The following is a 17,820-nucleotide window of genomic DNA, read 5'->3' on the forward strand; positions in this document are numbered from 1 at the left end:
AGCAGCTGGAGGTTGCTGATCCCTGGGTTCATGCAGTTCCTGCACCTATAAACCCTGGAGGAGGTCAGTGACATCTACACAGAGACCTCACCCATGCACCCTGACAGACCCCACTACTGCTGCCTCCTAAGAGGAGGAGGAGGCAGCTGCAGAGGAGGGGGCAGCGGTGGGCAGGGGGAGGGTGGCGGAAAAGCCGTTGCTACAACTAAAAAGTCTCAGGGTTGATACAGCGGCGTCCCTAACACCCGAGCAGAGCAACAGTGCCACACAGATTGCAGGACGCGCCCCCCTGTATAAAAGGCGCAAGCCACAGCCCAGCGACATTTTATCCCAGGGACCCGTCCACTGCGCGCAGCCATGGCAGACACTCTGAGGAGGCTCAGCAACAGCGAGACGTGCAAGCTGCTGCAGGACAAGCTGGAGGACTGGTACAAGGACTATCATGTGAGTACCATGCACGGTACTGTATATGACATGGGCTGTGATACTGGGGCAGGAGTGCCTGTCAGTGTGCCGAGCAGGCAGATAGGCACACGTACGTGCCCTCTATGTGCCCTGTGTTATACGGGTCCCGCTGGGTACTTCTCAGCAGGTACAGGCTGTGTAATGGGATTACATGATTACTGTATCTGTGTGTACACAACCCCGGCCGGAGAGACAGCGGTAACCAAGGACGCTCGTTGTCATGGAGACAGGAAGCTCGTTCAAGGCAGAAACCAGTGCCAGCTCTTATGTTATCAGCACAAGTGACTACTCAATGCAGGGGAGGACTGTACCCACCACACTGCACTATACATGTGTATGACTGTACTCACCACACTGCACTATACCAGTATATGACTGTACCCACCACACTGCACTATACCAGTATATGACTGTACCCACCACACTGCACTATACAAGTATATGACTGTACCCACTACACTGGACTATACATGTGTATGACTGTACCCACTACACTGGACTATACATGTGTATGACTGTACCCACTACACTGGACTTTACCAGTATATGACTGTACCCACCACACTGCACTATACCAGTATATGACTGTACCCACCACACTGCACTATACCAGTATATGACTGTACCCACCACACTGCACTATACAAGTATATGACTGTACCCACTACACTGGACTATACATGTGTATGACTGTACCCACTACACTGGACTATACATGTGTATGACTGTACCCACTACACTGGACTTTACCAGTATATGACTGTACCCACTACACTGGACTTTACCAGTATATGACTGTACCCACTACACTGGACTTTACCAGTATATGACTGTACCCACTACACTGGACTTTACCAGTATATGACTGTACCCACCACACTGCACTATACCAGGGTATGACTGTACTCACCACACTGGACTATACCAGGGTATGACTGTACTCACCACACTGGACTATACATGTGTATGACTGTACCCACCACACTGCACTATACATGTGTATGACTGTACCCACTACACTGGACCATACCAGGGTATGACTGTACCCACTACACTGCACTATACATGTGTATGACTGTACTCACTACACTGGACTATACCAGTGTATGACTGTACTCACTACACTGGACCATACCAGTGTATGACTGTACCCACTACACTGGAATATACATGTGTATGACTGTACCCACTACACTGGACTATACATGTGTATGACTGTACCCACTACACTGGACTATACATGTGTATGACTGTACCCACTAGACTGGACTATACATGTGTATGACTGTACCCACTAGACTGGACTATATCAGTGTATGACTGTACCCACTACACTGGACTATACATGTGTATGACTGTACCCACTAGACTGGACTATACTAGTGTATGACTGTACCCACTACACTGGACTATACATGTGTATGACTGTACCCACTAGACTGGACTATACTAGTGTATGACTGTACCCACTAGACTGGACTATACTAGTGTATGACTGTACCCACTAGACTGGACTATACCAGTGTATGACTGTACCCACTAGACTGGACTATACTAGTGTATGACTGTACCCACTAGACTGGACTATACCAGTGTATGACTGTACCCACTAGACTGGACTATACCAGTGTATGACTGTACCCACTAGACTGGACTATACCAGTGTATGACTGTACTCACTAGACTGGACTATACCAGTGTATGACTGTACCCACTAGACTGGACTATACTAGTATATACACCAGATGAAGGGTCACTGCTGCACGGTTCAGGCTTCGCATACATCTACATCTTGTTGAGACCCAGTGCACATGGTAGTATTTCCTTCTCCTAGTTTTATACATCATTGTGCTATTCACTTCAGCAGCTACAATAAAAAAAAGTACTTTGCAGTTTTGAGGTGTTTTTTTTTTTTTTGCCCACTGCATTTCTGCGACCACGGTGCAATGTGCCCATTTTAAACATAATGAAAATTTTGAAAACAATATAAGGGCTGTAGTTTTGGTCCACATCTGATCTGCGTTTTTTGCAGATCGGATGCAGATTTATTCATCTAAATGGGGCTGCAAAAGATGCGGACAGAACTCCCTGTGCGGTCCGCATCCCTAAGGCCGTTCTGTGGCCCCGCAAAAAAATAGAACGTCTTGTTCTTGTCTATTTTGCGGACAAGGATAGGACATTTCTGCAAGAGTAAAAAAAAAAATGGTGTCATGCAGTCGTCGGTATCTGTGTTTTGCAGATCCATGATTTGTGGACTGCAAAAACGGATACTTTCGTGTGCAGGAGGCCTAAAGAACCTGCAGTTTTAAGGTTCAATATAATTATTACTATTGGAATTATGTGTTAGTCCTCTTTGGGGTTTAGTTCACACGAGGAGTACTGATGGTTTTTCATGCAAGTTGAATCAGTTTTGTCTGCGATTGCGCTCACTATTTGTGTTTTTTTTCACACATATGTAGTTTTTGATTAGTTTGTTTGCATCTGTGCAGGAAAAATGCAAGAACTTAAAGGGGTTGTCTCACTTCAGCAAATATGTAGAGAAAGTGAATACAAGGCACTTACTAATGTATTGTGATTGTCCATATTGTCTCATTTGCTGGCTGGATTCATTTTTCCATCACATTATACTCTGCATTGTTTCCATGGTTATGACCACTCTGCAAACCATCGGTGGTGGTCATGTTTGCACTATAGGAGAAAAGCACTAGCCTGTGTGCGGTCCCACGGTCCCGGCCACCAGAAAGGCTGATGCATTTTCCTATAGTGCAAGCACGACCACCACTGATGGATTGCAGGGTGGTCATAACCATGGAAACGATGCAGTGTATAATGCGATGGAAGAATAAATCAAGCCAGCAAAGGAGGCAATATGGACAATCACAATACATTAGTAAGTGCCTGGTATTAACTTTCTCTACATAATAAATGCCATTTGCTGAAGTGATTTGTAGAAACCACTGAGGCAAATTGAAGAAAAGAGCTCGTGTGAAAGAGCCTTGGGCTAATTTCACAAGAGCGAATTTTCCGCCCGGATGTGTTCTGTTTCGCAAATGGACAGGCCCGTTCATTTCAATGGGTATATGCTTATCCACGTCGTTTTTCACACAGCCCTTGGCCATAGAAATGAATGGGGATGTGTGAAAAAAAAAATATGGATGCAATGCGTTTTTTACTGATGGTGAACTGATTCAGTTTTTCTTCATGCGTGTGAAAAACCAATTCAAAGGGATGTAATCCGGAAGGAAAAAACAGAAACACTGAGCACAATCCCAGACAAAACTCATTCTACTTGCATGAAAACCATCAGTTTTTCCCTGAACAGACGCTGACGCGTTTCGTATCGCCCATGTGAAAGAGGCCTTGGTGTTCAGCATCATATGTCGTTTTGGGTCAGTGCCAGTTACTATGGTACCAGCCTAATTTGGCATCGTAATGACCCAGGCAATCATCTCTCCTTATTCGTCCCCCATCCACCAATCTGTAGATTGTGGGGAAAAATGGTGACAACAGGTTCTGCTATGTCATTATAGGAAAACTCTCTTTGTCTTGTGCTCTGGGAAGCATGTAGTGCATGTAGTTCTGCTCAAAAGCTAATGGACCCCAGAGAAAAAGCTCCTTTCCCCTCATAATACCCTTATCTCCCTGCTGGTATTTGGGAGTGAAGGGGTTAATGGCAACTTTCCTAGTGGCCTAAGGCTGTAATGGAGTTAAAGGGGTTTTCCGAGACTTAAATGACCTCTGGATAGGTCATCAGTGTCTGATCGGTGGGGGTCCATCACAGAGGACCCGCGCCGATCAGATGTTTGAGAAGGCACAAACGCTCAAGGTTGCCCCGCGGCCTTCTCTCAGCTTTCCCTAGGCCAGTGACGACACGTTAATCGGTGACATAGCGTAAATGCAGCTCGGTCCCATAACGCGATACCAAGCACAGCCACTATACTATGTACGGCGCTGTGCTTAGTAAGCAGAGCGAAGGCCGCGGCGCTCACACGAGCACTGGTGCCTTCTAAAACCGCTGATCAATGGGGGTCCCGGGTGTCAGATCCCCACCGATCAGATACTATTCAGTATTAAAGTCTTGGAAAAACCTTTTAATGCCCAATGTTTATCCTAAATCCTATATAGGAAAAACATGTGACATATGTGCCCTACTAAAGAAATCCGGAAACACAACCTGTTGGCGTACTTGAGGAATGGAGTTGATGGGTATTGAAAGGGGTGCCAGTGTGCCTGGTGATCTAGCATAGGGGGTTGCATGGTGGATTGGTAGGAATGCATGGTTTTAGACCCCCCCCCTATTCCAATTTGGATATTGATGACCTATTCTGAGCATATGAGCTTGGAAAACCCCATTTAAAGATGACCTGTCGCCTCTCCTGACGTGTGTTAGCAACCACTTGCATTCTGGGCAGTTTGGCAGGCGTTCATACCCTTCTCCTCATTGAAAGAAACTTGCATGCTCGGCCAAGTATGTGCAGTATGTTTATGGTGGCGTGATGAGAGTAAACTGCTCGTGTTTCTTACTAGACGGATGTCGGGCATATAGTAAACAGAGCCTGTGTGTACTTCTATTCTGTTTTCTGCTTGCTGACATGAATGGACTTGCAGCCGCTTGCTTTTGCTCTGATTGTTGTTCAGTTACTGTAATCTCAGATTGAGCTGGATTCCTCCCACTTAAAATTGATGGTCTGTCAGGGCTATTCAGTATGGTTGCCATGTAATATAATGCATTGGCAGGCCACGTTAGTAGAAACCACAGAAGTGTAAATGTAAAAGTATTGTAATGGCTGACAGTCTTCTGGAATCCGCATAGAGATATGAGTCTACGGTCACATAAAAACTCTTCCCCTCTATTATTACCTACATTTTACACGGAGTGCTTTATGGTCTTATTTGCATTAAATGTAATAAGGCTTCGTTCACATGTTAGTTTGGTAAATCCCGAACAGACTACCGGAGTTACTGTATCTGACATAGCCAATCCCTGCCAGGCGCCCATTCACTCTAATGGGATCTGGCGGGTTTCTGGTATAAATGCATGCTTTCTGCCCAAAAAAAAAACACAGCGGTATTTCTTAGTCAGAAAGCCGACTTTTATGCTGGAAACCCGCCAGATCCCATTATAGTGAATAAGCATCCGGCTATGCCAGATACGGTAACTCCGGTAGTCTATGCCTCTGCCGAAACAGATTACCAGATTTACCAAATGTAGATGTGAACAAAGCTGAGTTAACATGTAACATACCATAGATTTTTATTTTATTTTAGCAAACCGAAGGCAGACTAATAAAATCATAAACTTAAAATCACATTCACGGCCCCCTCTGATTCATTGCTTCTCCATTCTCTTACCCAGGAGTGATGTATTATTTTGGCTGCAGAAGTGACATCCTATAATATAGCTGCAGCCAGTTGTTGGCCTCAGTGGTGTTCAGCACGAGACTGCTGAGGCCAGGGATTGGTGTCAGGTGTCACCTCTGCAGCCAAAACGATACATCACTGAGGAAGAGGAAGGAGCGGCAGCGCTGGATAGGTCTGGGAAGGTAAATGTACATTTGTTCCTTTTTTCATCAGCTTCCTGCAGTTTCCTGAAATAAAAAAAATAATAATAATTACTTGGACACACTCTTATTATACATATTATATTTTTTCCATTCACAGATTAATTCATGTGATCAGAACCTGAACATTTGCTGTGAACTTCTTGAGCTGAATTCGAGAATCCAGGGACAGCTATTTACAATCCTCAATGTCACAGCAAGAGAAGGTAAGAAGGTGAAAGGTGAAAACACAGACCCCCTATAATTCACAATTATAAATCATGTACTCTACACGTCTGGAGCATGCATGTATGAGAAAGGTCCGATAGCGAAAAGAATCCCTCCACGAGAATTCACAAATATTTAGACTATAGTGCTATATATTCGTATTCGCGAATAGTGCTGAATATTGAATAATCGTGAATTTTTTGCGAATTTATCACAAATATATTACATTGCCGATTTTTGCAATCCAGTAAACAATGACTGGAGATCACGAATTTGCGAATTTATGGCTAATATTCAGACAAAAATTTGCGAGATATCGTGAATTTGAATATTGCCTATGCGGCTCATCACTAGTCTTGACCGGGTTGACAGCTGTAGACCCTCTGTTCCTTCCCCTCTATTCCACTTGTACCCAGTGTACACAGCACAAGCTGGAAAGTTCTCTCAAGAAAGGGGATGTCTTAGGTCATTTTCTTAAAAACATTCCCTTTAAAGTGCACCGAGTGTAGAGAAGGGGAACCCTGCATATGTTCATATCTCTCATTGGAAGGGGCCAGTAGAGCCTCTACTGCAGGTATCCTTTAAGGGGTTGTCCAAGTGTTTAATACTAATGACCTATCCTCAGGATAGGTCATCAGCATGTGATCGATGGGGGTCAGACTCTCTGAACCCCCGACATTTAGCTGTTTGAAGAGGCTGTGGCACTTACCAAGCACAGCGCCGTCCATTGTATAGCGGCTGCGCTTGGTATTGCAGCTCATCCGCAGTCACTTGAATGTCCATGTGACTGATAAACCTGAAGTCACTGGCCTAGGAAGGGGCTTTGGTGCTCATGGAGCCCTGTGGTGTCTTCAAACAGCTGATTGGCAGAAATGCCAAGAGTCAGACCACCACCGATCTGGGGGGGGGGGGGGGGGGTTCACTGCTTCCTCAAGCTGTTTGGTGGGCTTCCAGGAGTGGGACCCAGGACAATCGGTTATCATCTTGGGGCCTGCATTCTGAAAGAGGTTGTCTCTGTGATAGGAGGACCCCTTTAATGTACATTAGCATTTTACTTGTCACAACAGTTGAGCTCTGGTATTTTTCATGAATACAAATTAATATTTCCTTATTTTTAGACGTAATTGTGAGTTAGGCCTCATGCACACGACCGTTGTTGTGTTCCGTTCCGCAAAATGGGGTTCCGTTGTTCTGTGATCCGTTTCTGTTTCCGTGTGTCTTCCTTTATTTTTGGAGGAACACCAGACATAAAGGAATGTAAAAAAAAAGTCTAAGACAGGTTTGCCATGCAAATGATAGGAATAAAACGGACGCGCGGACGCGGATGACAATCTTCTGTGCCTCCGCGTTTTTTAGCGGTCCCATTGACTTGAATGGGTCCGCAAACTGTTTTCCGCGGAAATAATAGGACAGGTTATATTTTTGGGATGGACTAGAACCACGGATCACGGACGCCGATGGCAAACGGTGCACTATCCACATTTTCAACGGCTCCATAGAAATGAATGGGTCCGCACCTAAAACGCTAAAATCGGCGGAATGGACGCGGAAGCAAACAGCGGTCGTGTGCATGAGGCCTTATAAACATGTTTGCTTCTCTTCTATTAAAGGTGGTCAGTATGCAGGAGTTGAAACACTCAAGAGTCGCTTTCTACCTTGGCTTGGTACCTGCTTCTCCAACTCTTCCTGTGCGGACAGTAGCTTTTCTCTTCTCCAGGTACATCACCATCACGGAGTATATTGGTGGTTCATCAGTGAATATAAATTAACCTGCGGGTGTATTCTAAGGCCCACAGGAGGGTAGTTGGTGCAAATTGAGAGCCTCTTAATAAATTGGGGCATTGTCTGACTGTTTGAATGTCTTTTTATGCCTGCTATTAGCAGCTGGAAACTAGTAATTTGTGCTATTTTTAGGGTGCATTCACACATCAGAAATTTCTGAAAATCAGTTCTGTTCATCTGAATGGGTTTGTTTCGGTGACGAATACATGGATTTCTGCAAGCCCCAAACAAATACATGGAACTGATTTTCAGTTGCAGAAAATGTGAAGCTACCCTTAGGGCTGTTTCACACGAGCGGATGCCGTGCGTGGCATCCGCTCTGTGAAAGAGTGCCAAGACCCGATGCAGACTGCAGAGGCACGGAGCATTAACATGACTAATAATGCTCCGTGCCTCTGCAGTCTGCATCGGGTCTTGGCACTCTTTCACGGAGCGGATGCCACGCACGGCATCCGCTCGTGTGAAACAGCCCTTAAAGGGGTTGTGCAGAATTAGAAAAAAAAAAAGGGTCTGCTTTCTTCTAAAAACAGCACTGCACCTGCCCAACTGGTTGTGTGTGGTATTACAGCTCAGCCCTATTCATTTAAATGGAACTGAGCTGCATAACCCATGGATAGGCATGGCACTGTTCCTGGAAGAGAGCAATCATGTAGTTCTAAGGCCCCTTTCACACGAGCGTGACGGATTGGCTCAGGATGCGTTCAAGGTGCGTTCAGTGAAACTCGCACTATTTTGCAAGCAAGTTCAGTCAGTTTTGTCTGCGATTGCGTTCAGTTGTTCAGTTTTTTCCGTGCGGGTGCAATGCGTTTTGATGAGTTTTTCACGCGCGTGGTAAAAAAACTGAAGGTTTACAAACATCTCTTAGCAACCATCAGTGAAAAATGCATCGCACCCGCACTTGCTTGCGTATGCAATGCGTTTTTCACGCAGCCCCATTCACTTCTATGGGGCCAGGGCTGTGTGAAAAACGCAGAATATAGAACATGCTGCCATTTTCACGCAACGCAGAACTGATGCGTGAAAAACAACGCTCATGTACACAGACCCATTGAAATTAATGGGTCAGGATTCAGTGTGGGTGCTATGCGTTCACGTCACGCATTGCACCCGCATGGAAAACTCGCTCGTGTGAAAGGGGCCTAAATTAAATGATGATATGTTTCAGGAATCTCTGGAAAGGGACAAACGAATTAGAGAATTGTCATCTTCCCATGAAAGAGAGCTGCACAAGCTGGAGACTCAGTTAGCAACTACACGCCTGGATCTAAACTCAGTGAGACAAGAGTAAGTGACAAGTCTGCATTTATAATACTGTATATATAATGTTACATTGGTGTTCAGTTGCATGAAGCATTGGTCATTTTGAGATGCAAAATTTTGTGTTGATTACTTTCTTCATATATCTTGATATGAGCCAGATCTCTAATTGCATATCTGCAAAACATGGATAACGGCCGTGTGCGTTCTGCATTTTGCGGAATGGAATGTCCTGCCCTCTATAGAACTGGCCTATCCTTGACCAATATATTTTTGCAGATGCCATGGAATGGACATACGGATGCGGACAACACACTGTGTGCTTTCCGTATCTTTTACGGCCCCATTGAAGTGTATGGGTCTACATCCGATCCGGAAAAAAATGCAGATTGGGTGCAGACTAAGGCCTCATGCACACGGCCGTGTTCCGCAGCCGAGAGCGGACTGTGGAAACCCGGCCGGGATTCCTCCTGACAGCATGAGCGCACGGCATCATTGGTTGCTATGACGCGGTGCGCTACATGCAGCCGCTGCTGTACAGTAATACAGGAACACGGCCGTGTCCATGAGGCCTAAAACAAAGCCCTTAAACCAGGAAATTGACTGCTAAACCAGATACAATACAATGCTTTGTAGGGCTAGCTCAGCAGAATGTAATGATACCTATCACTCAGCAATAACTTACTTCATTCTGTGCACCTTGCTACCCCTGCCTCCTCTTCCAGCCCCTCCCACTCCTCCTTAATTGACTGCATAATCATCTCGCCTGGCCCTGTCAATCAAAAAGGAGAGGGAGGGGCTGGTAAAGAAGCAGGAGCAACAAGGGTGCACAAAGTGCATTTAAGTACACATTTGCATATGAATTAAAAGAATGAAACAGATCGTTAAATGAAAGGGATTGTTACATTCAGCTGAGCTGTCCCTACAAGCCATTCATTGTGCTTGGTTTAACAGTGAATTTTCTGGTGATAGACTTCCCTTAAAATTTTAAATTCTTGCTCTTTTCAGTCACCACTAGGGGGAGCTTACATCATACGATTTTATTATTGAATTCAGTATGTAAACACTGTCCAATAAGCTTCTAAGCTCCCTCTAGTGGTGTTTTTTTTTCCATTGAATGCTATAATTATTTAGGGAATTTGGGGCTCTATATTAAAGACATGGAGCTCAGATCACTATAAAGAAAAGTTAGTCTATGCAGAATTGTGTACTGATTTCACCAGAAAACAAAGTGAGCATTCACTTTAATTTATTTATAAGGTAAACTGTTGTGAACTTCAGTAAGAACACATATTTCTTCATCTTTACTTATAGCCTTCTTGAAGCTCAGATGGAACTTGAGGAGACTAAAACCAAGTCAGCAACGACTCTCCTGGCCACAGAGGATGAGATACTGCAGCTAAGAGCAGAGTAAGGAGAAACCAACTCACTCCTACGTTTCAACCTTGTATTTGGCTTCTGATATAATTACAGTAGAGTCTTTTTTTGGTTAAACTATCTGTATTTTATTCAATGAATTGATCTCACCATGACTACCCTACTTGAAGTAGAACCTGGCTGGGCGATCAATTGATCGATAAAGGTCACTTTCTTAAAACTCCAAGTGATGCTCGGTCAATGTAGAAATGTAGTATTTCATTGTGGCCATTGATGAAACGCATGAATAGGTGAGGTCTGCCAGAGCTGAGCTACTGGTGGAGGGGACCCCTTCTCTGGCTTCTTAGGGGATAGAAGTTTTCTTACACAGGTAGAGCACAAGTAAGCCAATGATTATCAAAGCAATGGAATTACATAATTTGGGTGACATTTCCTCCTATCTATATGTAAAATATTAGAGGCTAGGTACTCCTTCACAACCCAATTTTTTTTAAATTGTTCTAATGCCACTAAAGTAATTTTTTTTGCTGAAGTGTTTATAAGATTAAATCGGATCATGCATATTAATGTGCAGATCTGTCGGCTTTTAAATCGGATAGTATATTAAGCTGGCAGATCTTAAATAACAGTTATTGCTCCCCTTCCCGCTGCATCTTTATTGCAATGGGGACATTGGCATAAGCCACTGTCAGACGCCACTGTTACTGGCTAATCCGTGTGAATGTTGAAATCCAGTATTACCAGTTCTTCTGCCATTGGGAGACAATTGGGTGGCCCACTTTAGATCATTGGCTGATTTCGCCTAAATCGGGGGTTCGGCCAAGTTTTTTCTAAATTGTTGGACGTTTTTACCGACATACATGAAGTCACCATGACAGAATATAATGGAGATATCTGTGTTTTGTTTTGGACAATTACAGTTTGAGAGCGGCTCATGAAAAAGTGGAACTGAGAAAACTAGAATCAGAGGAGGACTATCAACGCCGGATAAGACTGCTGAAGGATGAGATCTCCATTTTGTCAACTGAGAAGAGTATACTGCATGGAAGGTAAGTCAAATATGAAAGATATGAATAGAGCTTAGATAACCAGGGCAGAGGTGTAATGTGCCTAAGGGTCCATTCACACGTCCGTGGTGCATTGCGGACAAGAATAGGACTTGTTCTATTTTTTTCCGGAGCTGCGGACTGGAAGATCGGTGCCGCGGTCCAGAAATGCATAGTGTGCTCTCCGAATCCATTCCTGCCCCATTGAGAATGAATGGGTCCGCACCCGTTCCGGATATTGCGTAACAGATGCGGACCCATTTCACGGACGTGTGAATGGACCCTAACAAGTGACTAAGCTAGTCGTGTGTTTCCAAAAGGCTTCGTAGACTCATAGGGATGGCCAGAAGAAGACAAGTGGGTTGATGTCTTCATGGAACCAAATATGCTTTAATTAGTTAAAGGTAGTATGTTTTTAATCCAGGCCCAAGAATATAATATGCCAAATGGAATGAAACATTCTGCGGCAGATTTGCTAATCCTGTGTAATATTTAGATATTGTAGACTAGACAGTCTAAAGATATGCCTAATTTATCTCTGTGGCTTATGCTGGATGATAACATTTGTGCATTTGGCATGCATTGGTGCACGTCAAGCCATGTCACTTTCCCATCTCACTAAGCCTCTGCAGAAGAGTCCAGATCCTTGTGTAGGGGTTAAAGTGTGAAGACTGGGAGAAGGGGGGTGCAGTTCAATCAGATAACGCCTTGGGGAGTAGCCCCAAGCCAAATCTGTTAAAGTAACACGGCGGATCCACATCCGCTTTGTGACAATATCACTAAATTAAATTGCCAAGTGTAAAAAAAAATTACTAACGGCTAGGCCAACTTTAAAACAATAAAATAACTAATACTCAACAGCTTAAACCACCTACTGTCCACGACTGACTGCGTGCTGGTCTCTGTCAGGCAGCGGTCACACTCTGCTTATGCAAGTGACCACTGAGGCCACTCACTGATCTCAATGGTTATATTGCTTAGACTAGTGATTGGTCACAGCAGTAGCGTTCTTAGATAGCATGTGACTGAGGCTCAGAAGTAAACTGAGACTGGTGTGGACTGGAGATGTTAGATCAATTTGTAATACACTGGACACCTTTAGGTTCAGAGGATGGACCTGCCCTCTGTTTGAACGAATAAAAAGAATAAAAGGAGGGAACAAGAAATATCTCTAAGTTGTTATATTTATTGTCTTCTGTGCACATCTTGCAGACTTTCCAGAAGCCGCTCTCCTAGTCCAATCCGTCACTCCAGCAGGTCAACCAGTCCGTTCACCAGAAGCGAGTCACCAACTGCTGCCCAAATCACCAATTCATCCCGCCATAGCCGTTTAATATCTCGTTTTAATGATATCTATGCCAATGATCGGCTAGATGCACAAAACCTACTGAGACGTTACGTTGAAGACCTAGAGATGGTGCAGAGGATCATTTTTATTTCTACTGTGGTAGGTGGAAGTTTAGTTGTAACTCAAGAGTGATTTATTAAAAAAATTTAAATCCTATTATAAAACATTTTGTCTATTTCTGTTGTTTGCAGGAATCGTTCCATGCTGCCAAGATGGCGTTCAGACAATTTAAACTACGAGTACGAAAGTCATTGTCTCCATCCCATATGGGACCAGAATCCCTTGAGGATGCAGTGATTGACTACATTGTCCGTAATCTGGATCTCTACGATGTCCAGTCCAGTGTTAATGTATGTATGGCATTGGGCACTGATGACATGCACACTATTTTGGCCTATTGCTTCTGCCTGATTAAATGATTTTTTTTATTTTAGGAGGTGATCAATGCCATGAATGTCAATCCTAAAATCTCATTCCCAGCTGACGTGGACTTCATTCTCATCAGTAGCTTTATCCGGGAGGTGTGTCGGGTTGCATTTGCCATGCAAACCCTTGAGGCCCCGTTAGATATTGCATTTGCCGTTGATGGAGAATTATTTAGTGAAACCAAGTAAGAAACAGTCTGCACAGTGAAATGCTGTTATTCTAAGAACTCAAGTCTTTTATTTTGATTTAAAAGGATTGTCTGAGATAATTAAAAATCTCTGACAGCAGCCAGAGTACTGGAGAAGTGCCACAGAGAATGGTACTGGAATAACTGCCATGATTTTATAAAATTTTTACATATTGTAGGGCAGAATCAGCAACCTCCGGCACTCCAGCTGTTCTGAAACTACAACTCCCAGAATCCTCCTTTCACTTCTACGGGAGTTACAAGAACATCCAATAAAGTGTGCATGCTGGGAGTTGTAGTTTGACAGCAGCTGGAATGCCGAAGGTTGCTGATCCCTGTTGTAGGGGTTGTTTAAGATTTTTAATTATCACTGAAATGAATTGAAATGACTAGGAAGCACAAAGCGCATGCGTGACCACCCTTCCATTCACTTCTATGGGGCTTACGGAAATGCACAGCTATTTTCAGCCCTCCTTTAGAAATTAATGGAGGGTGGGTCACTTTGTGGGCTCCGTTCTAAGGGTAGGTGCAGGTCCCGGAGGTGAGACCCACACCTATCAGACAATAAGGGCATATCTTAGTGATATGCCCCCAATCTCCAAGATGGGACAACTCCTTTAATAGCTAACAAGTGCATTACATTTCTACATCTGGTGCATGGACAACCCAACGATCCACTAAATCTATTAAGAGCCCCGAGCCTCCTTATAAATTTCAAGCATCTTACTTCACTGGACCCTTTACTTTGACTGAGGTCTGAATTGCCTGTCTTACTAAATCTGCCACTGTGACTTTAAGAAACTATATGGCAGAAAACCATCCTTATAGTTTATTGCAGTAGATATTGTATGTACTGAGACCTATAGAGCAGACTCAGAAATATAACTTAAGGCTCCTAGGCCTGAATGCAAAATCGATAACATGGCTCCCCGCTATCATGTAGCCTATCTGCTGCTTGGTCCCCTTGAGGGCCCTTTTAGTCTCCAGGTCTTGTTTGTAATTTCTTCCACTGCATCTACTATAGCTATGGTCCTGAGCAGCATGTTTAATAGTGCCATGTTTGTGCATTTAGATATCGTCGTACATATGACTCTGAGCTCACTGCTCCTCTGATATGTTATCACGTGTGGCCGTCTCTGATGGAAAATGATGTTGTCGTCGTGAAGGGAGAAGCTTTGACAAAGCGAGGTGCACTGGTAAGTCTAAGGTCTTCTACATCATTCTCCTCCGATTCACACAGGACTATTGTATGCCAATTATACAAGCTAAAGAGGAGACAGTACTGGATAGTCTTCATAAATATAGCAAACCTGAATTAGCACAGCTAATGTGCTCGTTCTACATACATATATACACAAAAGTTGAAGATCCATGCGTATAACTATATGATATATGTGATATTACAGTTTCTTGTACAATTACTTTTCAGTGGAGCTCCTGCAAGAGCAGAAGTAGAAGCTGCAGCCCTCTACGTTCTCGATCAGTCAGCCCAGGCCGGACCTTGGTAAGTACCCAAGTTCACAGTTGCAATAAACGTAACTGATGAAATGTGATACACACAATGGTCACGTTAAAGAACTTTGATTTATAATCAGAATGGGTCCCGCGCTCCTATCTGGGCTATTATTGGAGCTGCAGTAACGCAGTGGTACCGCACAGCTGCACACTTAATGAATATTAGTAAAAATATTATTTAGTTTTTGCGCTCCACTGGTCCCCACTTACTATTTTCTATCATCTTATCTATGGCACCATATTTAGCGATCCACAATACCGGTCAATTCATTCTCAATACAGGTAGCTCAGTTCTCAGGTTGTTCTTACCGTTCCTCCTGCAGTCGCCTTCATGCACATAACTGGGTACTGTTTTCACTTGATGTTTCCTTCCCAGGAGCTTTTACTTTTCTTTGCTTTAGAGTCCTCCAGAGTCCCCCAGCCAGTGGCACTTTTCCTTGTGTATTTCTGTAACAAGAAGAAGTGCCACCGGCCGTAGCACAACTCCGATGCCATACAGAGGACTCTAAGGGCCCATTCAGACGGCCGTAGTGCTTTGCGGATCCTCAATTTGCAGATCCTCAAAACACGGATACTGGCCATGTGAGTTCCGCAATTTGTGGACTGCACATGGCAGCAGCCATCATAAAAAATGCCTATTCTTTAATAGTACATGTGCTATCTTTTCCACGGAACGGAACCACGGATGCGGACAGCACATGGTGTGCTGTCAGCATCTTTTGCGGCCCCATTGAAATGAATGGGTCCGCACCTGTTCAGCAAAATTGCTAAACGGATGCGGACTCATTTATACGGCCCGGCCATCTGAATGAGCCCTAAATAAAAGTAAAAGCTCCTGGGAAGAAAACATCTATTGAGAACAGTACCCAGTTATATGTGCATGAAGGTGACTGCGGGAAGAACAGTAAGAACAACCTGAGAACTGAGCTATGATGATAGAAATTAGTTAGCGGGGACCAGTGGAGCGCAATAGCTAAATAATATTTTTACATTAAAGAAGTTCTCTACCTACCTGTGGATATGCTGAGGTGCAGAATGGCCTGGATAGATTGCTCCCAAGTCCTCATACTCAGCTATAATAGTACTGCATCTCAGTGTGGCCATATACACTTCTGTATAAAAAATTCTCAGTATATACTTCTCGCATCTATCTATCTATCCATATTAAATACAGTAGAACTTTCCACAACTTAAACTTTTTTTCACCAATATTTACATAATTTATATATTTCTTCTCTCCGAATGTGTTATCAGGCATCCAGAAGCCGTAGCCCATCCCCACGAAGAAGTGGAACCCCACGTAAGTTATATGATAGTCACCGTCTCGACCTGTCTATGTTAAGTGCATAAAGACACAGCCTCGGCGATATGAAAGAACCGACTTATTGCAGGAAGGAGGATACAGCTGCCTACCCAATAAACCAAACTGAAAAGCTAAAAAGTGTTTAACTTGTATTTGTAGCAGAGCTAAGTAGTTTTACTAGAGTTTATGAAGTCTTTCTTTCCATTTGAGGATCAGCAACAAGTTGGTCACTTTGATAATCTGGATGACATATTCCTCTACAGATAATCCCCACATGTTTTCTCCTTTAGGATTCTAAGTGGCTTTGTGCGTGAAATCTGTCCATCATGAATCGGTCAACGTCAGTGGTGCTTCATGTGTTCTTCAAAGTATCTCAGACCTTCATTGTTGAAATGTGAATTACTCTTTAGTTATCGGATTTTATACATAGTGTGTTTTATGACTGCATTGTGAACAATACTAATGTACTTTTTTACTGATTTTTGTAAGAGAACTATGATAATTATAATGTGAGTCTCGTGATCCGTAAGGTGTGTGCAGTGTCAGGTTTGGGAAGGTGTCTCATCACGTGGTTATAAAAAAGAGGTCTTGGCAAAATCATAAAGGTTGTGGAAGCATTTGTGTTGTGTAATTACTGTCTGGTAATGAGTCAATCAGATTTATTTTTACTAAGTACCAGTAATCGAAATAAAGAACTATTTTTCCTATACACGTTCTGAATGCGTCATAGCATGTCATATTTCCTTAAGCAGGATACTGTATATGTAAAAAGCAGCACAGCAACTAAACAATGCCGAATAGCCTCAGCTTTAATTATCATCATGTCTAATGGACAGTGGCGTACATAGAGAAGTAAGGATCAAGCCAGGCCCCCCACACAGGACATAAGGGTTTCCGCCTAAACCCCTTTCAATGTCCCTTGAGACATTTTTCCACTGCCTCATTTGCCAAAAGTTGTTCCTTTAGAGGGTAGAGTCCTGACCATCTCCAGTAGAAGAGGGGATGATCCCAACTAAGACTAGGCCCCCTCTTGCCCTGGGCCCCATAGCAGTCGCATGGTCTGCCACTATGGTAGTTACGCCCCTGCTAATGGGGGTCACCTCTGAAACCATAAGTGTTAAGTGGTCTACAAAAAAATCAAGTGTCTGGAGTTTTATCGAGGAGAAACACATGCTAAAAACTGATCAATCACCAAGTAGAAGGGCTACTAACCCTTCCCCATTATTGTAACATTTTAGTAGTAGTAGCCGTGGTCCTTATTTACTCATCAATATCGAGCTTTTGCAAAAAAACTCCAACCATGCATTGAAAGCCGACCATTCGTCTCGAGATCCACAGGCTGGAGG

At 43.6% G+C, this 17,820-nt stretch overlaps 1 protein-coding gene across 1 annotated transcript; it reads left to right on the plus strand.

Annotated features, from left to right (window-relative positions):
* The first annotated feature begins 285 nt into the window (after window positions 1-285).
* SPATA18 (spermatogenesis associated 18) lies at window positions 286-17,400 on the plus strand. The gene is made up of 13 exons (XM_044294081.1): window positions 286-444; window positions 6,127-6,232; window positions 7,844-7,950; window positions 9,181-9,299; window positions 10,587-10,682; window positions 11,570-11,698; window positions 12,908-13,142; window positions 13,235-13,393; window positions 13,478-13,653; window positions 14,729-14,852; window positions 15,086-15,160; window positions 16,426-16,471; window positions 16,765-17,400. The coding sequence occupies exons 1-13, from the start codon at window positions 358-360 to the stop codon at window positions 16,770-16,772; spliced, it is 1,467 nt and encodes a 488-aa protein (XP_044150016.1). The 5' UTR covers window positions 286-357; the 3' UTR covers window positions 16,773-17,400.
* The last annotated feature ends 420 nt before the right edge of the window (window positions 17,401-17,820 follow it).

This window comes from Bufo gargarizans, chromosome 1 (genome assembly GCF_014858855.1).
Source record: "Bufo gargarizans isolate SCDJY-AF-19 chromosome 1, ASM1485885v1, whole genome shotgun sequence".
Taxonomy (NCBI): domain Eukaryota; kingdom Metazoa; phylum Chordata; class Amphibia; order Anura; family Bufonidae; genus Bufo; species Bufo gargarizans.

What these genes read in the sequence shown, in the direction of transcription:
- SPATA18 (XM_044294081.1), top strand. Translation starts at nt 358, where the DNA reads ATGGCAGACACTCTGAGGAGGCTCAGCAACAGCGAGACGTGCAAGCTG. An exon ending in GAATTATTTAGTGAAACCAA is followed by an intron (nt 13,654 to 14,728) that starts GTAAGAAACAGT and finishes TTGTGCATTTAG; the next exon opens with ATATCGTCGTACATATGACT. An exon ending in TCAGCCCAGGCCGGACCTTG is followed by an intron (nt 15,161 to 16,425) that starts GTAAGTACCCAA and finishes ATGTGTTATCAG; the next exon opens with GCATCCAGAAGCCGTAGCCC.